The 17031-nt window shown below is 38.9% G+C and overlaps 1 protein-coding gene across 1 annotated transcript in view; it reads right to left on the bottom strand.

Moving 5' to 3' along the window:
• The window catches only part of FTCD (formimidoyltransferase cyclodeaminase), a 96309-nt gene that overhangs the window by 5505 nt on the left and 73773 nt on the right, over window positions 1–17031 (bottom strand). The window contains exons 9-10 of the mRNA XM_053698897.1: window positions 4948–5077; window positions 1201–1362 (exon numbers count right to left, since the gene is read on the bottom strand). Of these exons, the coding sequence (XP_053554872.1) occupies window positions 1201–1362; window positions 4948–5077 (292 nt within the window). The remainder of the gene's footprint in view (window positions 1–1200; window positions 1363–4947; window positions 5078–17031) is intronic.

The raw sequence follows: 17031 nt of genomic DNA, 5'->3' as shown, positions 1-17031 counted from the left end.
TGTGAAATGAATGGAATCACTGGAATACTCACATTTTTCAGAGCTAAAATCCATCTTTGAGATATAGGAGTGTTACAATAAATCCACCTGCAAAATGCAGGATCAGATGCTTGTAGCAATTTATTAAAATGTTATACAATAAATAAAAAAGGTTATAAAGGTCACTCAGGGTTAAGCATTTATATATACAGGGGAACAGTCAGTTCTCGGACATGTCTCATAGTCCAAATAGACCCAATGTCCAGGATCCCTTTAAAGTGCCTGTTTCAAATCCTCACCCGTCTCTGTGACCAACCTTCAGTTTCTCCAACGTACGTTTCACTGCTTGTCGTGCAGATTTTTCAAGGAGTATCCTATGAGATCTGTTTTCTCTTCCTTTTGAGGATACCTTTGAGATTGCAACTGAAGAAATAATTTCATATGGACTTATTTTATGATTCTGCAAATAAATAGCATAAGTATTTTTATGTCATAACAGACGTGGTATACTTTATTTTATTTTTGTATTCTCTATTTGGAAACCATACTGTCACATTTGGAAACCATATGTGCTGTTACCATATTTTATATGATTTAACTTTGTCCCTTTAAGAACAGCAGCACAGTGCTGTACATTGTCTGCAAGACCTGTCCCACTGCCGCCTAACACTCATGGGAATTACACAATGTTCTGTCAAGGAAAAGAGGCACCATCAACTCACAGCACACTAACACGCATTTTTACAAAATATTGAATTGAATGCGTTTAGTTTTTCATATCACTTTCAGAACCATATGCTTAGCAAACAGTTTAGTGTGAGTAGAGTTTATTTACATCAAGCTTTAGCTCTGCTGCCACTCATATGCCTCCAAAAACAACCTAGCACAGCGGATGTGGCATATCTTACTACCAAATAAGATAGGGAAACAGCTGGGCAAAACCTATTACTGTAGGTGTAAGGGAGTGAAGGAGGAGAATGGGAGATACCTACAAAAGTGAATGTGGAGCAGTGTTCATAATTTGATGGACAGTTTGGAATGTTAGGTGACCCTGTATTGAGAAAGTTTTCATGCACATTGAAACTATAACAACGTAATATAAAGAAGGATTCAGAAAGAGTATAGAAATAAAATAAACAAGAAAATGGAAATAGCTCAGATGAAGCAGAGAGAGCATATTAGACAGTTTAGCTGAAGCAGCCTTTGAGGAAGAGTACATACCATGTAGCTTTCAAATGCTCTTGAGTCAGAATCCACCATAGAAAGCAGCTGCTCTGCTGTATGATGAAAAGGAGGAATTAACTGTCGCATGACCCCATCCAAAGACTCAAACTGGCGCTTTCCATAAGTCATCTGGCCCACCATGCAGCCTAGTGCAGCACCCTGTGAACAAGTAAACATCTGTAATCCTGTAGGCAATATCCCTGCACAGTGAGATGGTGTCAGAAAGTAGTGAGTATTCTCTGGGATTCCTGCAATAGTATACAATGTCACTAATGGCCACCTGTACGTGACTGTGTTGATTTTACGGCCTTATTTAACAGGTTTGGTAATTTATGGCCACACATCCATGTGTACAAAGACACCTTTACAATAGGACTACATGAAGAGATTCAGAGGATAGGAAAGGCTTGTGCTTTCCATGTAGATTAAATAGGACAGATGGAGGTGAAAACATAAATCTCAGGGTGTTCCCCTTAGAGAGGAGTCCATGATGTCAGGTTCTTTTCATTTGTATAAATACTTTACGGTACTTTAAATTTACCAGCCTCATATTCTCTGAGCCACAAGTTTACTTATTTAGCTTATTTCTCAACTTTGCATTATACTGTATATCTGCTATTTGCCCTAATTTGGGGGAAAATGATGAAGCTATGTAATTTACTACTATCACAGGGAATTAAGAACATACTTTTTTTTTATATATAATATTAGACAATAGATAGCATCTACCATCCAAAAGAGAATGTATATTTAGTCTATTATAACGCTAGTATAATACTCCCTATAAAATGGGGCAGTTTTGGTTGCCATTTCTCAAAAAGGAAACTGAAGGTTTAACGTGTGTGTTAGTTAGCCAGATTGTTTTTTTCTAGGTCAGCTGTGCTTGTGAGGTGGTATGATAATAGATTTTACTGGACATCTTGCTTAAATACTGGACTAGCAAATTATTTTATTTAATTGCAGTCCTTTATCCTTAGTTGCTCAAGAACTCATAATTCAAAGTATGAGATTTATGAAAGAAATATATGTCTACGATCAATTGTATTTCTGTATCCTTTGTTAAACTTACGCATAAGAGCATACTGAGCTAGACTCAACAGTATGCGTATGGAATTTGTGTTTGCAACGTTTGTAGAAAAGGTTATATATAATGCCCTGAAGACATATGCACAGTCCTGTGCTTAATTAAATGAGAGACCGCTGCCCCCACTCAAACACGGGTTAAATGTGCAATGGGCATTGTTTTCCACAAAACAGAACTGGCTGAACTGCCACTAATAGAGTATTAATGAGGACAATTTCACTGAGCTGCCTGCTCAGAAAAGCATCAGTTTAGGTCCCCAGTATGGAAACATATTAAAAGGGCTTTCTGCGGAAGGAGAATGGTATCACCAGACTGACTCCTTTACAAGAGAGAGTTTAGAATAGACTGTAGATTGCTAATTTGCCTATAGGTAACTGATCTGCCTCTTGTAGGAAGACAATGATATTCAGCTACATCAGTGTAGCAGTGAATCAGCAAGTGGTATCATGTAACAGAACATGGGTTACAGCTGTTTCTTGCACCACAAAAATTACTGCAGAACCATTGTGCGGAGGGGGGGGGTGCACAATAGTAGTTATAGGGACATTAAACGGACATTTTTTCTATCAAGCAAATGAAAGAGCAGCAATTACTCAAGTTGCAAATATGCTTTTACCTGAGATAAATGTTAAAGCAAGTATTAACATATTCAAATCATCTGAAGGAACACTATTAAATGGGCTTCTCTCTCAGTCACCCACCACCCCCACTGTGAGGTTGAATTATCCAGTTGGATCTTGTTTACATATCTTTTCTATAACACAAATACTGCAGTATTCATATTGTCAGAGTATGAGACATAAAAAGACAGCGCAAGCCCAAATTCAAGGTAGTTTTATTAACCAAATAATATTGCACACATAAAAACTTACTAGACGCAAGTTCTTTAAACCCTGTCCAAACAAGTAAATCCCGATTCAGGTTAATCTGCTCTCGGCGATACAGCTGGTCAGTTGCGCTCTCCGCAAACATCTGATCCTCCACCTGTTACAGCAGTCACCTACGGGATCTGTGAAAAAAGAACAGGAGCGCAAACAACTCTGACTCAAGTGAAGATTTATTATAAAAAATATAAGTGCAAAGATACAAAATGCACTTATAAGATTAAAAAGAATATGAGCATATCAATCCAATCAGTTCTGGTGGTTAACGATGTGCTGAAATGTCCCACAGTAACTGGTTCCAAGTTCGTGGCTAACCCTGTCACCTGAGGACCTCCAGGGGCTGCCGTCCACTTAACCACAATATAGCGGTGTTTGTCTATTCCTGTGAATGTCCAGGACTGATTGGATTGATATGCTCATATTCTTTTTAATCTTGTAAGTGCATTTTGTATTTTTGCGCTTATATTTGTTATAATAAATCTTCACTTGAGTTGGAGTTGTTTGCGCTCCTGTTCTTTTTTCACAGATAACACAAGCCATACCTCCGGAGTAGTGGAAACAACGGATAGAGGAGCTGCACCCGACAGGATTTCCCATTCAAGATTCAGACAAGCAAGCATTATACTTTTGAGCTAATAGCTGTTTTTTCTGACAAACTTTATTACGGACCCGTTTCTCAAGGGAATATCCGTATTCAAGACTGGCCTATAACATTCAAGGTCGTATTTTTTAGCATATCCACAGAATTGACTGCCTTTTATTTTATTCTATTGCATATATACTTAAATAGTATTGTGATTATACGTTGATACAACCATCTATACTAATATGATATTTTAATAATAGTTTTAAATAGTGTTAAGACATACAAAGAAATGCAAACAAACAAGATTGCAGTTAAAGTGGAGAAATATTATAATATATATATATAAATCTTTCACACATTGCACATACCACTTAGTAATTTTTTACCACCATATTAACATTAGCGCCTTTATATTTTTATCAGTCACCTACGGGAGCTCATATTGGACTTACGTCTAGTAAGGGAATTTTTATGTGCGCAATACTATTTGCTTAATAAAACGACCTTGAATTTGGGCTTGCTCTGTCTTTTTATGTCTCATACTCTACCAGATTCTTATATTTACCTGTGGAGAAGGAACCCACAAGTGTAAAGACAGCAGCATCCCATTTGGAGGTTTGGTGAAGACAAATTACTTCAGATCAAACAAGAACTTTCAAGTTGCTGGACTGGGTGTTTAATATTTGTTCCTGGTACCAGTAAGACTCCTTTGTATGGGAGATTTGATTTGCTTTTGTTCAGCTATATCTCTTCAGTTGTTACTTACGCTTTTTACATTCATACTTACTCTTCACATCCCTCTGACAAGCACTGTACTCGAAGAGGAACTGGGCTTCAAAATGCTTAGAAGCGCCTATCATATAAGAAATCAAAGCACATACTTCACCACCTCCACAGGAGGCAAAGTTTGTAAAACTGAGGAATGAGTGTGGTGGGAGGTGTATTTATAGGCATTTTGAGGTTTGGTAAACGTTGCCCCCTCCTGGTAGGAATGAATATCCCATACATCACTAGCTCATGGACTCTTGCCACTTACATGAAAGAAAGGTAACGTATCTGTTAACTTTTTATCACACTCCCAGCAGATAAAACAGATCATTGGATAGACATTTAGGGACATTTTTCTGTAAAAATGTTCTCCATTTAAATATGTGTGCCTTTTATAAAGTTATTAATTATTCCCAACTTACCATTGCAGATACAGCTGCAGACACAGATCCACCCCCAGGCGTGGCAGATCGAGTGCCTACACTGCGCACAAAACTTCGCAAGGTCTGCATCACAAGAGTCTTCTCAGGCTGGTCATCCTCCACCAGGTACCTGAGGGGATACCAGAAGGAAACTGATATTATAAAGACAATGACAGTGAAATAATACAAAATAGGAATGAACCGTGCTTAGGGTAAAAGGAGACACTGGGGCTGAAGAAGGAAAAGCAAAAATACAAGAGTGGGGAAGAGAAAACAGACTACATAAATTAAACAAATTGAAAATAAGTAAATTTAAAAATAAAAAAACAAAAAGACATCAAGACTGAGAAATGACAATATAAGTATGTTGCTTGTTCCTAAATGACACAAGAATATTTTTTAATAATGCTCCGTAATTTAAGTCATAACCTATTCCAGTTCTGCCACAACTAGTTTACTATGATAAACTCTGCGTCATTAAAGGAAATCAAAATTTAATTGGTCATAAAATTTTAATTTATGCATTATTAAAAACAAAAAAAACAACTTTGCAGTGCAATCTTATTATATAATTTTGCCTGCTTTAAACAGGCACACTGAACCCAACTTTTTTTCTTTCATGATTCAGACAGAGCATGCAATTTTAAGCAACTTTCTAATTTACTCCTATTATTTTTTCTTCGTTCTCTTGCTATATTTATTTGAAAAAGGCATCTAAGATTTTTTTTTTATTCAGTACTCTGGACAGCACTTTTTTATTGGTGGATGCATTTATCCACCAATCAGCAAGAACAACCCAGGTTGTACACCAAAAATTGGCCGGCATCTAAACTTACATTCCTGCATTTCAAATAAGATACCAATAGAATGAAGAAAATTTGATAATAGGAGTACATTAGAAAGTTGCTTAAAATTTCACTCTGAATCACGAAAGAAAAAAAATTGGGTTCAGTGTCCCTTTAATTGTAATTTAGCCCTGAAAATTCTAGTCTTTTCACTCCCAGAGAGAGGCTGAGTGCAGAACCCGGGCATTCCTGCATGCTGCATATTGATTGGTTGATATGTTAAGGAGCTAATTTTTATCAGTCCCTAATTATTGAGAATTGAGATAAACATTCAATAGACTTTTCAAGAGGTGTGTCTTAGGCCTGCAAAATAGTAAATAGTGTTTTAAAACACCTTTGTGTGCAAATTTAATTCTTTGAATCATTTTAATGCATAAATTAAAAAATAAATAAAATGTCAATTTAAGTATAATAGAGTTAATAATATTAGAAGTCAATTGTGAACAGTAAAACAGTGGAAGAGAGGCTGTGGTAGATATTTATTTTCACTTTCTGCTTTATTTTCATGGCATATTACTCCTGAGTTCGCTCCACCCTGGTGGGAACATTATAAATATATTGCCCTATAAAAGTAAGTTGCTCTATTCCGGCTTCACTCTCTGTACCAAACCACCCGGAATAGTAACACAGCTTTTGAAAGCAGACAGAAAATAAAAAGCATTACTATGTTGTAGACCATTCTGACCAGAATATACTAGAGGTGGAATCAAATCTTGACCCAAACCCATTTGTTTGAAAGAACCTTGCATTATTTAATTATCTAATATTTAGTTTGTAGAATTAATAAAAAAATAAAAAAAAAAGTTGCCCGAAATGAATACTAGAAATAAATGTGTTCCATGCTTTATAATACATAGGTTAAATGTTTGCTGGTTTTCCAGAGGTGCACTACCTTATGCTTATAAAAATAAGCTAATCTAAAAATACAGGCCTTTTGGCAGAACATCATAATCTACCTTCCTAGAAGATCTCTTCTGTTTCTACACTGGAAAAACAAAATATTGTGCAATGCAGAATATTGTAAATGGTTTGGACTCACTTGCCTGACAGCATGCACCTGTCTCTCTGCCAGCAGTAGTTGGACAATTTTAACCAAATAATCGACCCCCATTTTTCCCTACTGCTGACTTGAGCTGTAAGCTTTGCATTAGCTGAGAGAGGCATTATGAGAAGAGTTGTCAGGGACATATGACCAGGTCATACATAGATAATGGCATATCAAAATCGATTTGATCATCTCTGGCATCTCTTGATCCATACTACATGTATATGCAGAACTGCCCATCCTGACTGTGTAAGTAACAGAACACTTGGGCATACTTCCCAGATGATCTTAGCTGCAGCGCTATCAGTAAAGCACCTACAACCTTGTGCTTGGTGCTCATGTTAGCCTGATAAATAGGAGTACTTCTGTCTTAGAGGGATACACAGTAATGCTACAGTATTGATGCCTTCTGCTTCTCAGTCCTTTTAACGCTGGACACCATATAAACTGTTGCAAATACCCAATGAAGCTGCTAGCAAATTTTAAATTGCCACATACTGATAATCCTATAATGCCACAAATGTTTGTTAAGGATAGGCTTTGGAGTGAGGCAATAAACGGGTTAACATTACAATTAAATAAAGCGTCTCCACCACATAATGTGCATGTTAAAAATACTTTTGTTCATGTGGAGACAGGCTTTATTTAATTTGTATTACATGTGAGCGGCTGAGCATTAAAAAAAGCTTGTATAATTAAAGCAAAAAATACCCTGTACAAATTTCCTACCAGCATGGTAACTGTGCAGGCTCACATCTATATGGCCACTTTAATTTAAAAAAAAAAAAGCTACTAATTTAGTCCTCCCTCAATCTGCGCACGCCTCTAATTATTTAATCGCATTCCACACGTTCTTTTCAAACATACATAAAATTACAGTGTTGTACGCATGCGCACTTCAAGACAGCAAATCTCAACGAGGGAGAAAAATCTGACAGAACACAGCATTCACGACTTTTCAGAGCCGGATTTCTTCTTGTCAAAGTGCAACACTAACATTTTTGCAAATCCAGATCTTGGTTTGTTGCACTTTCACAAGAAGAAATCCAGCTCTGAAACAAGCGGGCATCTTCTGCCGCATTCAGAGCATCTGAAACCTCCAAGTGCACATGCCAAGGTTAAACCATCAAATTTGGTCTTTCATTAATTGCTCACCATTTCCACCCATCTCAACTCTCATTACCTTTAAAAGGTCTATTAAATACAGTAGGATTGAATAATCAACTGCATAATAAAAAAGACAATGCAATAGCACTTACTATTAAAAATGAGTAGGTTTTTTTCTGACAAGTTAAAAAAAAAAAAAAAAAAAATTACTTCAAGTTGCCACCCACACTGTATCATGTGACAGTCATCAGCCAATCACATACTAATTTGTATATACTGTGAACTTTTGCACAAAGGAGTGTACTTAAAATACTCTGCACAATTTGAAAATGGAAGTAATTCAAGAGTCTCTAAAAACTTCTGCACTATCATGAAAGTTCAATTTGACTTTAGTGTCCCTTTAATCTATCTTTCCACACAAACTGGAATAAGAATGACTTCATTCTGACTTTTTCTGATCTCAATACCTGTTCTCTTAAAGGGAGAATATACACAGGCAAGCAGCTGAGAGTTTAATGTATTCCGAGCAGTTGCAGGAACACCATTTTAGATGGGCAGGGCTCTCTCTCCTACCCAGACTGGGAGGTTGATATCTAATGTTGCCTCTTGTTTACAAATACATTATTTGCTATAACAAACACTCTAGGATTGAGATGCTCGGTATAGTATGTGGTGGTTTAATTAAGCAAACTCAGTCAATTCGAACGACAAAGTAAAGGCAAACAATAGAATACACTCCAGCAGGTAAAATAGTGTTTGAAAGCACATTTAAAAAAAAGGGAAACATTTTTACAATACAGTGTCCCTTTAAAGGGACAGTCTACAATATAATTTGTATTGTTTTAAAAGATAGATAAACCCTTTATTAGCCATTCCCCAGTTTTGCACAACCGAGTTATATTAATATACCTTTTACCTCTGTGATTACCTTGTATCTAAGCATCTTCTGACAACCCCCTGATCACATGACTATTGAGTTGCATTTAGTATTGTGTTGCGCTAACTCTTAAATAACTTCCCGGCTGTGATCACATAGTTCATGTGGGCCACATAGATAACAATCAGTCACCTGTTGTGAAAAGCAAATACAAAAGCATGTGATTAAGAGGCTGTCAATACAGCTTTTGAAACAGGCAGAAATTTAGAGGTTTAAATGTTATAAAATATATTAATCTAACAATGTTGGTTGTGCAAAGCTGGGAAATGGGTAGTAAAGGCGTTATCTATCTTTTTTAAACAAAACTATTTTGTGTAGACTGTCCCTTTAAATGTCTTCATTTCAATTTATAATTGTACAATAATTATTGTATAATAAAAATGTATTTAAAAGCATAGCTTCCTAATTTTCTGAAACCATCAAATCAATATTTATGCAGAAACATCTGCAACTAAGCACTGGCTCCTAAAGATCTGCGTACAAAATAAAGTTTTAAAAAAAAACATTTAAAACAGCAATTATTTAAGTTTCCCATTGATTTTGTATAGCTGTCAAACATTCAAGGGGTTTTTCAAGGAATATTGATCTCATCTCCTCTCTTGTGAGCAATTAGTAAGATTAGGAGCGTGTGAATGGAGGCGTGCTTTAGACGGAGTACTGCAGGACTACTGCAAAAATCAACATTAGGTCCTGAGAGAGACTGGTACATGATCACATATGCAAATACAGATATTTATATCAGCATTTATTTGCCTGACACATAGCCGCTTATAATATAAGCTAGGTTGAATTTTTTAAAGAGAATTTGATTTTGTTTGGTGTTTTTTACGTGACATGACGCTGACTTAAAGAGACATTCCAGCCAAAATTGGAATCTACATGGATGCATTGCAGTTTTGAATAAAAGCATTTTTGTTATTATACATGTATTAGCAAAAATGTTTCTAATAAAAGTTATAGCCGTTTCAAAAATGTATTTAAGTATGCACCAGCATTTTAAACACAGTGCATGCTGATATAGCCAAGTCCTATAGGCACTCTGAGCAGCTGCAGTATTTAAAATGCTGGTGCACTGAGAATAGCTAGCTATAATTCACATGCATGTGCAGAGAAAAATGCCAACTCTAAAACAATGATAACTTTTTTTTTTTTTACATGTAACTTGCCAATACATGTATATTGTAAATAAGTTTCTTTAAAAAATATAAATTCAAACATACGATATCTGGAACCTAATCCAAAAACAAATTACCGACCATCTCATCGGTCCCAGCCCCTTTAACACCCACACTACAAAACCCTGAATTTACAATGGGACAGGTAACTTTGCCAATAACTAATCATGACATCAACGGTTTACTCCCACTTTATGCCCTGACAAAATCCTCAAATATCCTATCACAAGACCACATGCAAACAATGGGAGGAGAAATATTTGCCTCATGGCTGAAGTACCACCAATTAACCCACTTCATAAGAACAAACAATTTTGAATGCGGCCTAGAACAGCATTCAAACTTCTATGCAGCCCAAATGACCCTCCGAAACACACAATATCTCTGATTTATAACATACTCATTAATCCCCCTCAGGATTCCCTACCCTCATATACCAACAAATGGCATTCAGAGCTACCAATACAAGTGTCCATTAAAGAGTGGAACACCATATTTTCCAAAAACAGCCAAATCATCACCCTCTAGTTCACTGTTTGAAACCAACTATAAACTTCTCATGAAGTGGTACTTGAAACCTCTAAGACTCAAAAACATATACCCATAGACATCAGACCGCTGTTGGAGAAAAAGTAAACAAATTGGGTCCCTCTATCATATTTGGTGGTCATGCCCCCTGTTTCAGAATTATTGGAACTCCATACAAACACAAATTAACCTTATCTTGGATTGTGACTTACCACCCGACCCTCTGATTTTTCTGCATAATGATACCCCTAAATTACAATCTAAAGCCCATTCCAAAATGCTACATCTACCTATTAATAGCACCAAGCAACTAATTCCTCAGTTATGGAAACAAACCAATCTCTCCCAAAGTGGCAGAATCTTAAACACAATTTCTTTCTAATGACATGGTGAGTCCACGGATCATCATCAATTACTGTTGAGAATATCACTCCTGGCCAGCAGGAGGAGGCAAAGTGCACCACAGCAAAGCTGTTAAGTATCACCTCCCTACCCACAATCCCCCAGTCATTCTCTTTGCCTACAGTGCAAGGAGGAGGGGAAGTTTAGGTGTCTGATAAGATTTTTTTCTTCAATTAAAGATTTTATTATTTTTAGGCAGAGTAGGTTTACTCTGATCCTTCTGGGGTCTAGCCTAGGCCAGGTCAGTCTCTTCTGTAGTGGCTTTTGAGCAATTGGGAACTTGTGAGGTACAATCCTCTCGGCGGTTTCCCAATGTTGTTGCTGCCCTGGTTAGAAAGCCTGAGTAGGTTTACTCAGATTCTTTCCTTTTTCCACAGGTCAATGTGAGGTATGACAGCCTCTTAAACCAGGTGAGATGTCCTGCTGCTGGACAGACTGTTTTTCAGGTAAGTGCCTTTATATTATTTTTCTTGGGGAAAACAAACAGGAAACATTTGGGCATTTCATCAGTTTACTACTGCTTGAACAGGACACTTTAAATTACCCAGCCTAGGAAGGGTTAATTTGTGGGCAGCTTGGCAGGCACTGGGAGACTGAGGAATTATTATTATTTATTTTTTTTTAAATATATTTTTATTGAGGAGAATAGATAACATAACATACAAGATACATTTCAGACAATATAAAAGTAATGATCCAATATAATTTACAGTCGTCAATGATAACGCACTATGACATTGCCTTTAGCTTTTTCTTTCCCTTCTTTTCTCCTCATTTTAATTTTTAATAAACATAATGAGACAAAACAAAACAGTGCAAAAATTAGTCACCTCTTCGTCTTCAGCTTCTCAATGGCCATTGTGCTTTATTGCAAGGTCTGTGTGTAATATACGTGGTGTGGATGAGAAAAAAAAAAAAAGAAAAAAGGGGTCTCCACCGCCCCCCGCCCTCTCACTGGTATAAAAATCCCCACTCCCCTCTCAGTGAAGCAGTCAGCATAAGCTCAGTTTGAGCAAATGGCTTCAGAATCTGCTTTTGCTGATCAATATTCAACGTGCTAATGTATTCCCGCCATTTATTCAGAAAATGTTTGAGTCGTCTGTTCGTGTCTAATTTGGTGTCTAGCTGTTCTACCATTAGCTGATGGTGTATGCATCGTTTGAACACTATAAATGATGGAGCCTCTGTCAGGGTCCATACTTTCAGAATGACTTTCCTAGCCACCAGAATTATTGTAGTGAGTAGCGGCCTCAGCCTGGGCCTTAGTTCTTCCCAGTCGAGAAAGCAAATTTGTTTGATTCCAATATCAGTTCTGACTGCTAAGGTGTTGTTTATCCAGAAGAGCACCCTGCCCCAGAACTGTCTCACTCGGGGGCAATTAAAAAAATAGTGAAGGAAGTCGGGGTCTCCCAATCTGCATTTGCTGCATTCATTTGCTATGTCAGTGTGCCACTTGGTCAGTCTGCGAGGCGTCAGATAGTCCCTATGCAACATTCTGACCTGGGATTCTCTAAACGTCATAGACAGTGTCGCCCTTCGTACTGTTTCTAAGCTGCCCTGAATCATGGTTGTTAAATCTTCTTCATCTACATCTTTACTCCATATGTTTACTAGGGTCTCTAAATTTTTAGTTTCGGTCTTCCCAATTAATGATTTGTATATACCTGAGATTGTAAATCTGCCTAACCGAAAGGAGACCACGGAGGGGTTGAGAGCATGGGATTCCCAAAAGTGAGGGTCCATGGAGATTAGTTGATTGACATAGTGCCTCATCTGTAAATAGGCATAGAAATGAGTTTTAGGTATTTGAAATTGGTTCTGTAGGTCGGTAAACGATTTAATGCTCTTTGTATTCAGATCCAAGGAGTCTCCCACTGAGCGCAGGCCCACCGCCTCCCATAATGCAAAGGGAGAGGTGTCTATCCCCGGGGGGAAGTCCGCGTTCCGCCTCAGCGGGATCATTCTGGATGACATATAGGTCCGGTCCATATGGCGCAGCGTTAGCTGCCAGGCCTTTAGCGTGTCTCTATAAAGAAAGTTGCCTTTTATTTCCAGTGGAATCTTGCTGAGTTGAGCATGTGTTAGGTAGGTTAGACTGTGGTCACCTGTGGCAGACTCCTCTAGTGCAGTGTCATAAAAATGACAAGTGTTCAGTTGCCAATCTAACACTAGGCGGTCCAAGGCCGCCCAATTATATAGTCTAAGGTTGGGTAGTCCCAGTCCTCCCTGAGACGGGGATGCGTATAATTTTGTGATGGCTATTCTTGGTTTACCCCCTTTCCAAAGAAAACTCGTGACGGCTTTAGTATATATAGCCAGGTCCTGCTTTGTTAATAGGAAGGGTAACATCAGGATGGGGTATAAGATTCATGGTAGAATCACCATCTTGATCAGGCCCACTCGTCCCGATAGGGAAACAGGTAGCCGTTTCCATCCTTCTAGCGTTTGTTGGATGTCCTTACAAACCCGGGAGAAGTTACTATGATATAAGGTATCAATGTCTGCCGATAAATGTATCCCCAGATAGGTCATATTGGGGGTGGCATCTTTAAATGGGTAGGCAGTAGTCTGCACAGGATGCTTTCGTAACCATAAAATCTCTGACTTGCCTTCATTTATTCGGTACCCCGAAAAAGATCCAAAGGCTTCTATTGTTGCTAAAATTTTCGGAATATGTTTTGCCGGGTGCTCTACAAACAGAAGCATATCATCCGCATAAATAGCTGAATGCAGGTTTGCTTCGCCTATGGCGATGCCAGGAAATACAGTTCGCAGTTTGATAGCCAGAGGCTCCAAAGCAAGATTGAAGAGGAGGGGAGAGAGGGGACATCCCTGATGAGTACCTCTCTGTAAAACAATGCGAGGAGAAAATAGCCCATTTGCCATGACATGAATCCAGGGTGTCTCATAGACATTGCAGATAAATCTCAAAAAGGAGCCTGAGAAGCCAAAGCGCCGTAATGAGTCGAACAGGTGGCTCCATACCACTCTGTCAAAGGCCTTCTCTGCGTCAAGTGACAGCAGGAAGGCCTCTGATTCATCCTGTGTTCTCTCCGTTATCGACCCACCCTTGAAATGTGCAATCGCATGTAAAACACGCCTGACATTGGTTACTGAGGATCTATTGCACATGAACCCAGTCTGATCGGGGTGTATGATCTCTGTAAGAATAAATTTTAGCCGGTCCGTCAAGATTTTCATCAGAATCTTGTAGTCGGAGTCGAGCAGGGAAATGGGGCGATAAGATTCAGGTAGTTCCAGGTTTTTCCCAGGTTTTGGTATCAGGGATACATGCGCCATGGTAAATAATTTTGAAGGGGGAGTCAACTCTTTGACTAAACTGTATAACTCATACTACAGAGTAGGGGTGACTTGAGTTTTCAGTGTCTTGTAAAATTCTATGGGCAGCCCGTCTGGGCCTGCCGCTTTACCATTAGATAAAGAGGAGATTGTTTTCAGTATCTCCTCAGGAGAGATGGCTGCATTTAAAGCCTCTAAGTGTTCCTGACTAATCTGCGGTAAGTTTAGGCCCTCCCAGAAGGAAGAGATAAACTCCTCGGAAGGAACCCTCTGAGAAGAATATACATCGGTGAAGTATTTAGCCAGGACATCCACGATTGCTTGAGGAGACTTATGAATTTTATTGCCGTATTTAAGAGCTGCAATAGGCTTGCGCGTTTCCCGTTGAGATGTCAGGGAGGCCAGTAGTTTGCCCGATCTGTCACCTCCTCGGTAATACTTGGCGTTAGTTTTGAGAAGCTGTGTCACTGCTTGATGATGCAAAAATGCATCCAATTCCCCTTTACAAGTGAGATATTTGTATTTTGTTGAGGGATGAGGATCCCTGCAATAGGTCTGGTAGGACCCCGTCAAGTTCTCCTGTAAGCTTTGTAGCTTAGCCTGAAGTTTCCTACGTAATGTGGCAACATAGGAAATGATATTTCCTGTTAACACCGCTTTGGCTGTATTCCAAAACAATTCGGGTGTATCCAAATGGTTCTGATTATCCGTATAGTAATCGTTCCATGCATGGACCAAATATTTGATGAAGGCATCTGAGGTGCAGAGATAACTCGGAAATCTAAGCGTGTTCTTGTTCGTGATAATAGGGCCCACAGAGAATTCCAATTCGACTGGGGCGTGATCTGAGATCACCACGCTATGTATTTTGGTTCTAGTGACCTTCGGAATTATGTTGGGGGAGATCATAAAGAGGTCAATGCGAGAAAGTGTTGGGGTCGCTCTGGATATGCAAGTAAAATCCTTGCTTTCCGAGTTTCTCAACCTCCAAATGTCTACCAGTTGTAAGGAGTCAGTGAGTCTGGAAAACACTTTCTTTTCAAAGGTTCCCTTGCCGTTAGGCCTCTTCCCTGCCCTAGGGCGATCCGGGTCTTGCATTCTGTCGCATAAAGGGTTTGGGGCCAGATTGAAGTCCCCCCCCTAATACCACATCCATGCCTACATATGGGGTCAAGTCCTGGACAAGTTTGGTCCAAAATGCGGCTGACTTGCAATTTGGTGCATAGATATTGCAAAGTACCAATATTCTTTGGTGAATTTTCACCTGCACTATCAAGTATCGCCCCTCCGGGTCCTTGTGTGTAGTCAGTATCTCAGTCTGGCCTCTTTTTCCCAGTAAGATTGCTACGCCCCTGCTAGCTCTAGTGTGTGATACATATTCCACCGAGCCCACCCAATCTCTTTTCAATCTCTCGTGTTCCTCCTCGGAGAGGTGGGTCTCCTGTAGGAACGCAATATCCGTTCCTAAACGTCTCAAATGTGTCAGGATCATGCTCTTTTTAGTGGGGGAGCTAATCCCCCCCACGTTCCAGGACATAAGTCTTACCGTCATTTAGTGATCAGGGAATGGCCCTAGGTCTCCGACTTCCTCCATATCCTGATCTGAGGGATAGAGGGCGGGGAGAAGGGGGATAGAGAAAAGGGGAAAAAAAAAAAAAATAATATATTTCATCTCTTCCACAAACACAAAAAAGTACTCTACATCAACCAATCTAGTTACACACAACCCAGCTTCAGGAGCTAATAGGGTATAACACTCTCTAGAATGGGGATTTTGTATCACATCTCTACTGTCATGTGCATTTAAACTAATGTATTCCGGACACGCCACATCCGGCTGTTGATTCAGTGTTCCATTCCTTGAGGTATAATGGACTAACATGTCTATTTGAAAACTGGGCAATGAGTTCCAGACAGTTCTATAGGTATAAGTGGGTATGTAACAATTGAATAAATATGATTGATATAAAGTTGGATTCTGTTGTTCCCTTGGTTGTAACAGTAGGGGAAAAATACTCTTAAGCTGAATATAATGTAACCCTTGGCTAAACAACTGGGAGTCAGTCCCTTCAAAGTGTAGAGCAAACAATTCAATCTCACAGTGGCTAATAGTTGAATGAGTGACCGTATCACCAGTGACCAACATAACATAAAATAAAAACATAACATGATAAACAATCTTAGCTGCATAATTAAACATATTGGTGCAATACATAGACATGGTTAGTTTGGCTCAGAGTTAACCCTTTTCAGGGCCCTTGCAGTATTTGTGTCCCAAACTCCCTCCCCTGCCCTTAGCATTTCACTACATCGTGTACCAGAAATCTGAAGCATCATACTTGAGTACATTATAGTATACAGCTCTTTGGAGTGGGGGTTTCTTTTTCTATCTATATTATCATAAATATTTAAGCTATTAGGTTCCAGGTACGCCACATCTGGGCATTGAGCTATAGTGCCACCCCTTAAAGTGTCCTTAATTAGTTTAGCTATGATATAAAGAGTAGGTGATGGGTTACAGCCAATTCTACAGGCGTAGAAAGGTAAGCAGCAGCCATATGGGTGTGGCTGACGCAGGAGCAATTCCTGCTGTTCTATTGATAAACAAAGAAAAAGTAAACTCTGGGGTACCCCATAAGGAGGTTTTGAGCACGGGGTCGGTATTCTAATTTTGTTAGGGAGCCTATCCAACGATCTTTCTTTTGAAGAACAGTTAAAGGGAGGGGTCATCATTCTGAGTGCAAC

This window comes from Bombina bombina, chromosome 1 (assembly GCF_027579735.1).
Source record: "Bombina bombina isolate aBomBom1 chromosome 1, aBomBom1.pri, whole genome shotgun sequence".
NCBI lineage: Eukaryota > Metazoa > Chordata > Amphibia > Anura > Bombinatoridae > Bombina > Bombina bombina.
Note: the sequence above shows the minus strand (reverse complement) of the source record. Positions and strands in the feature narration are given on the sequence as shown.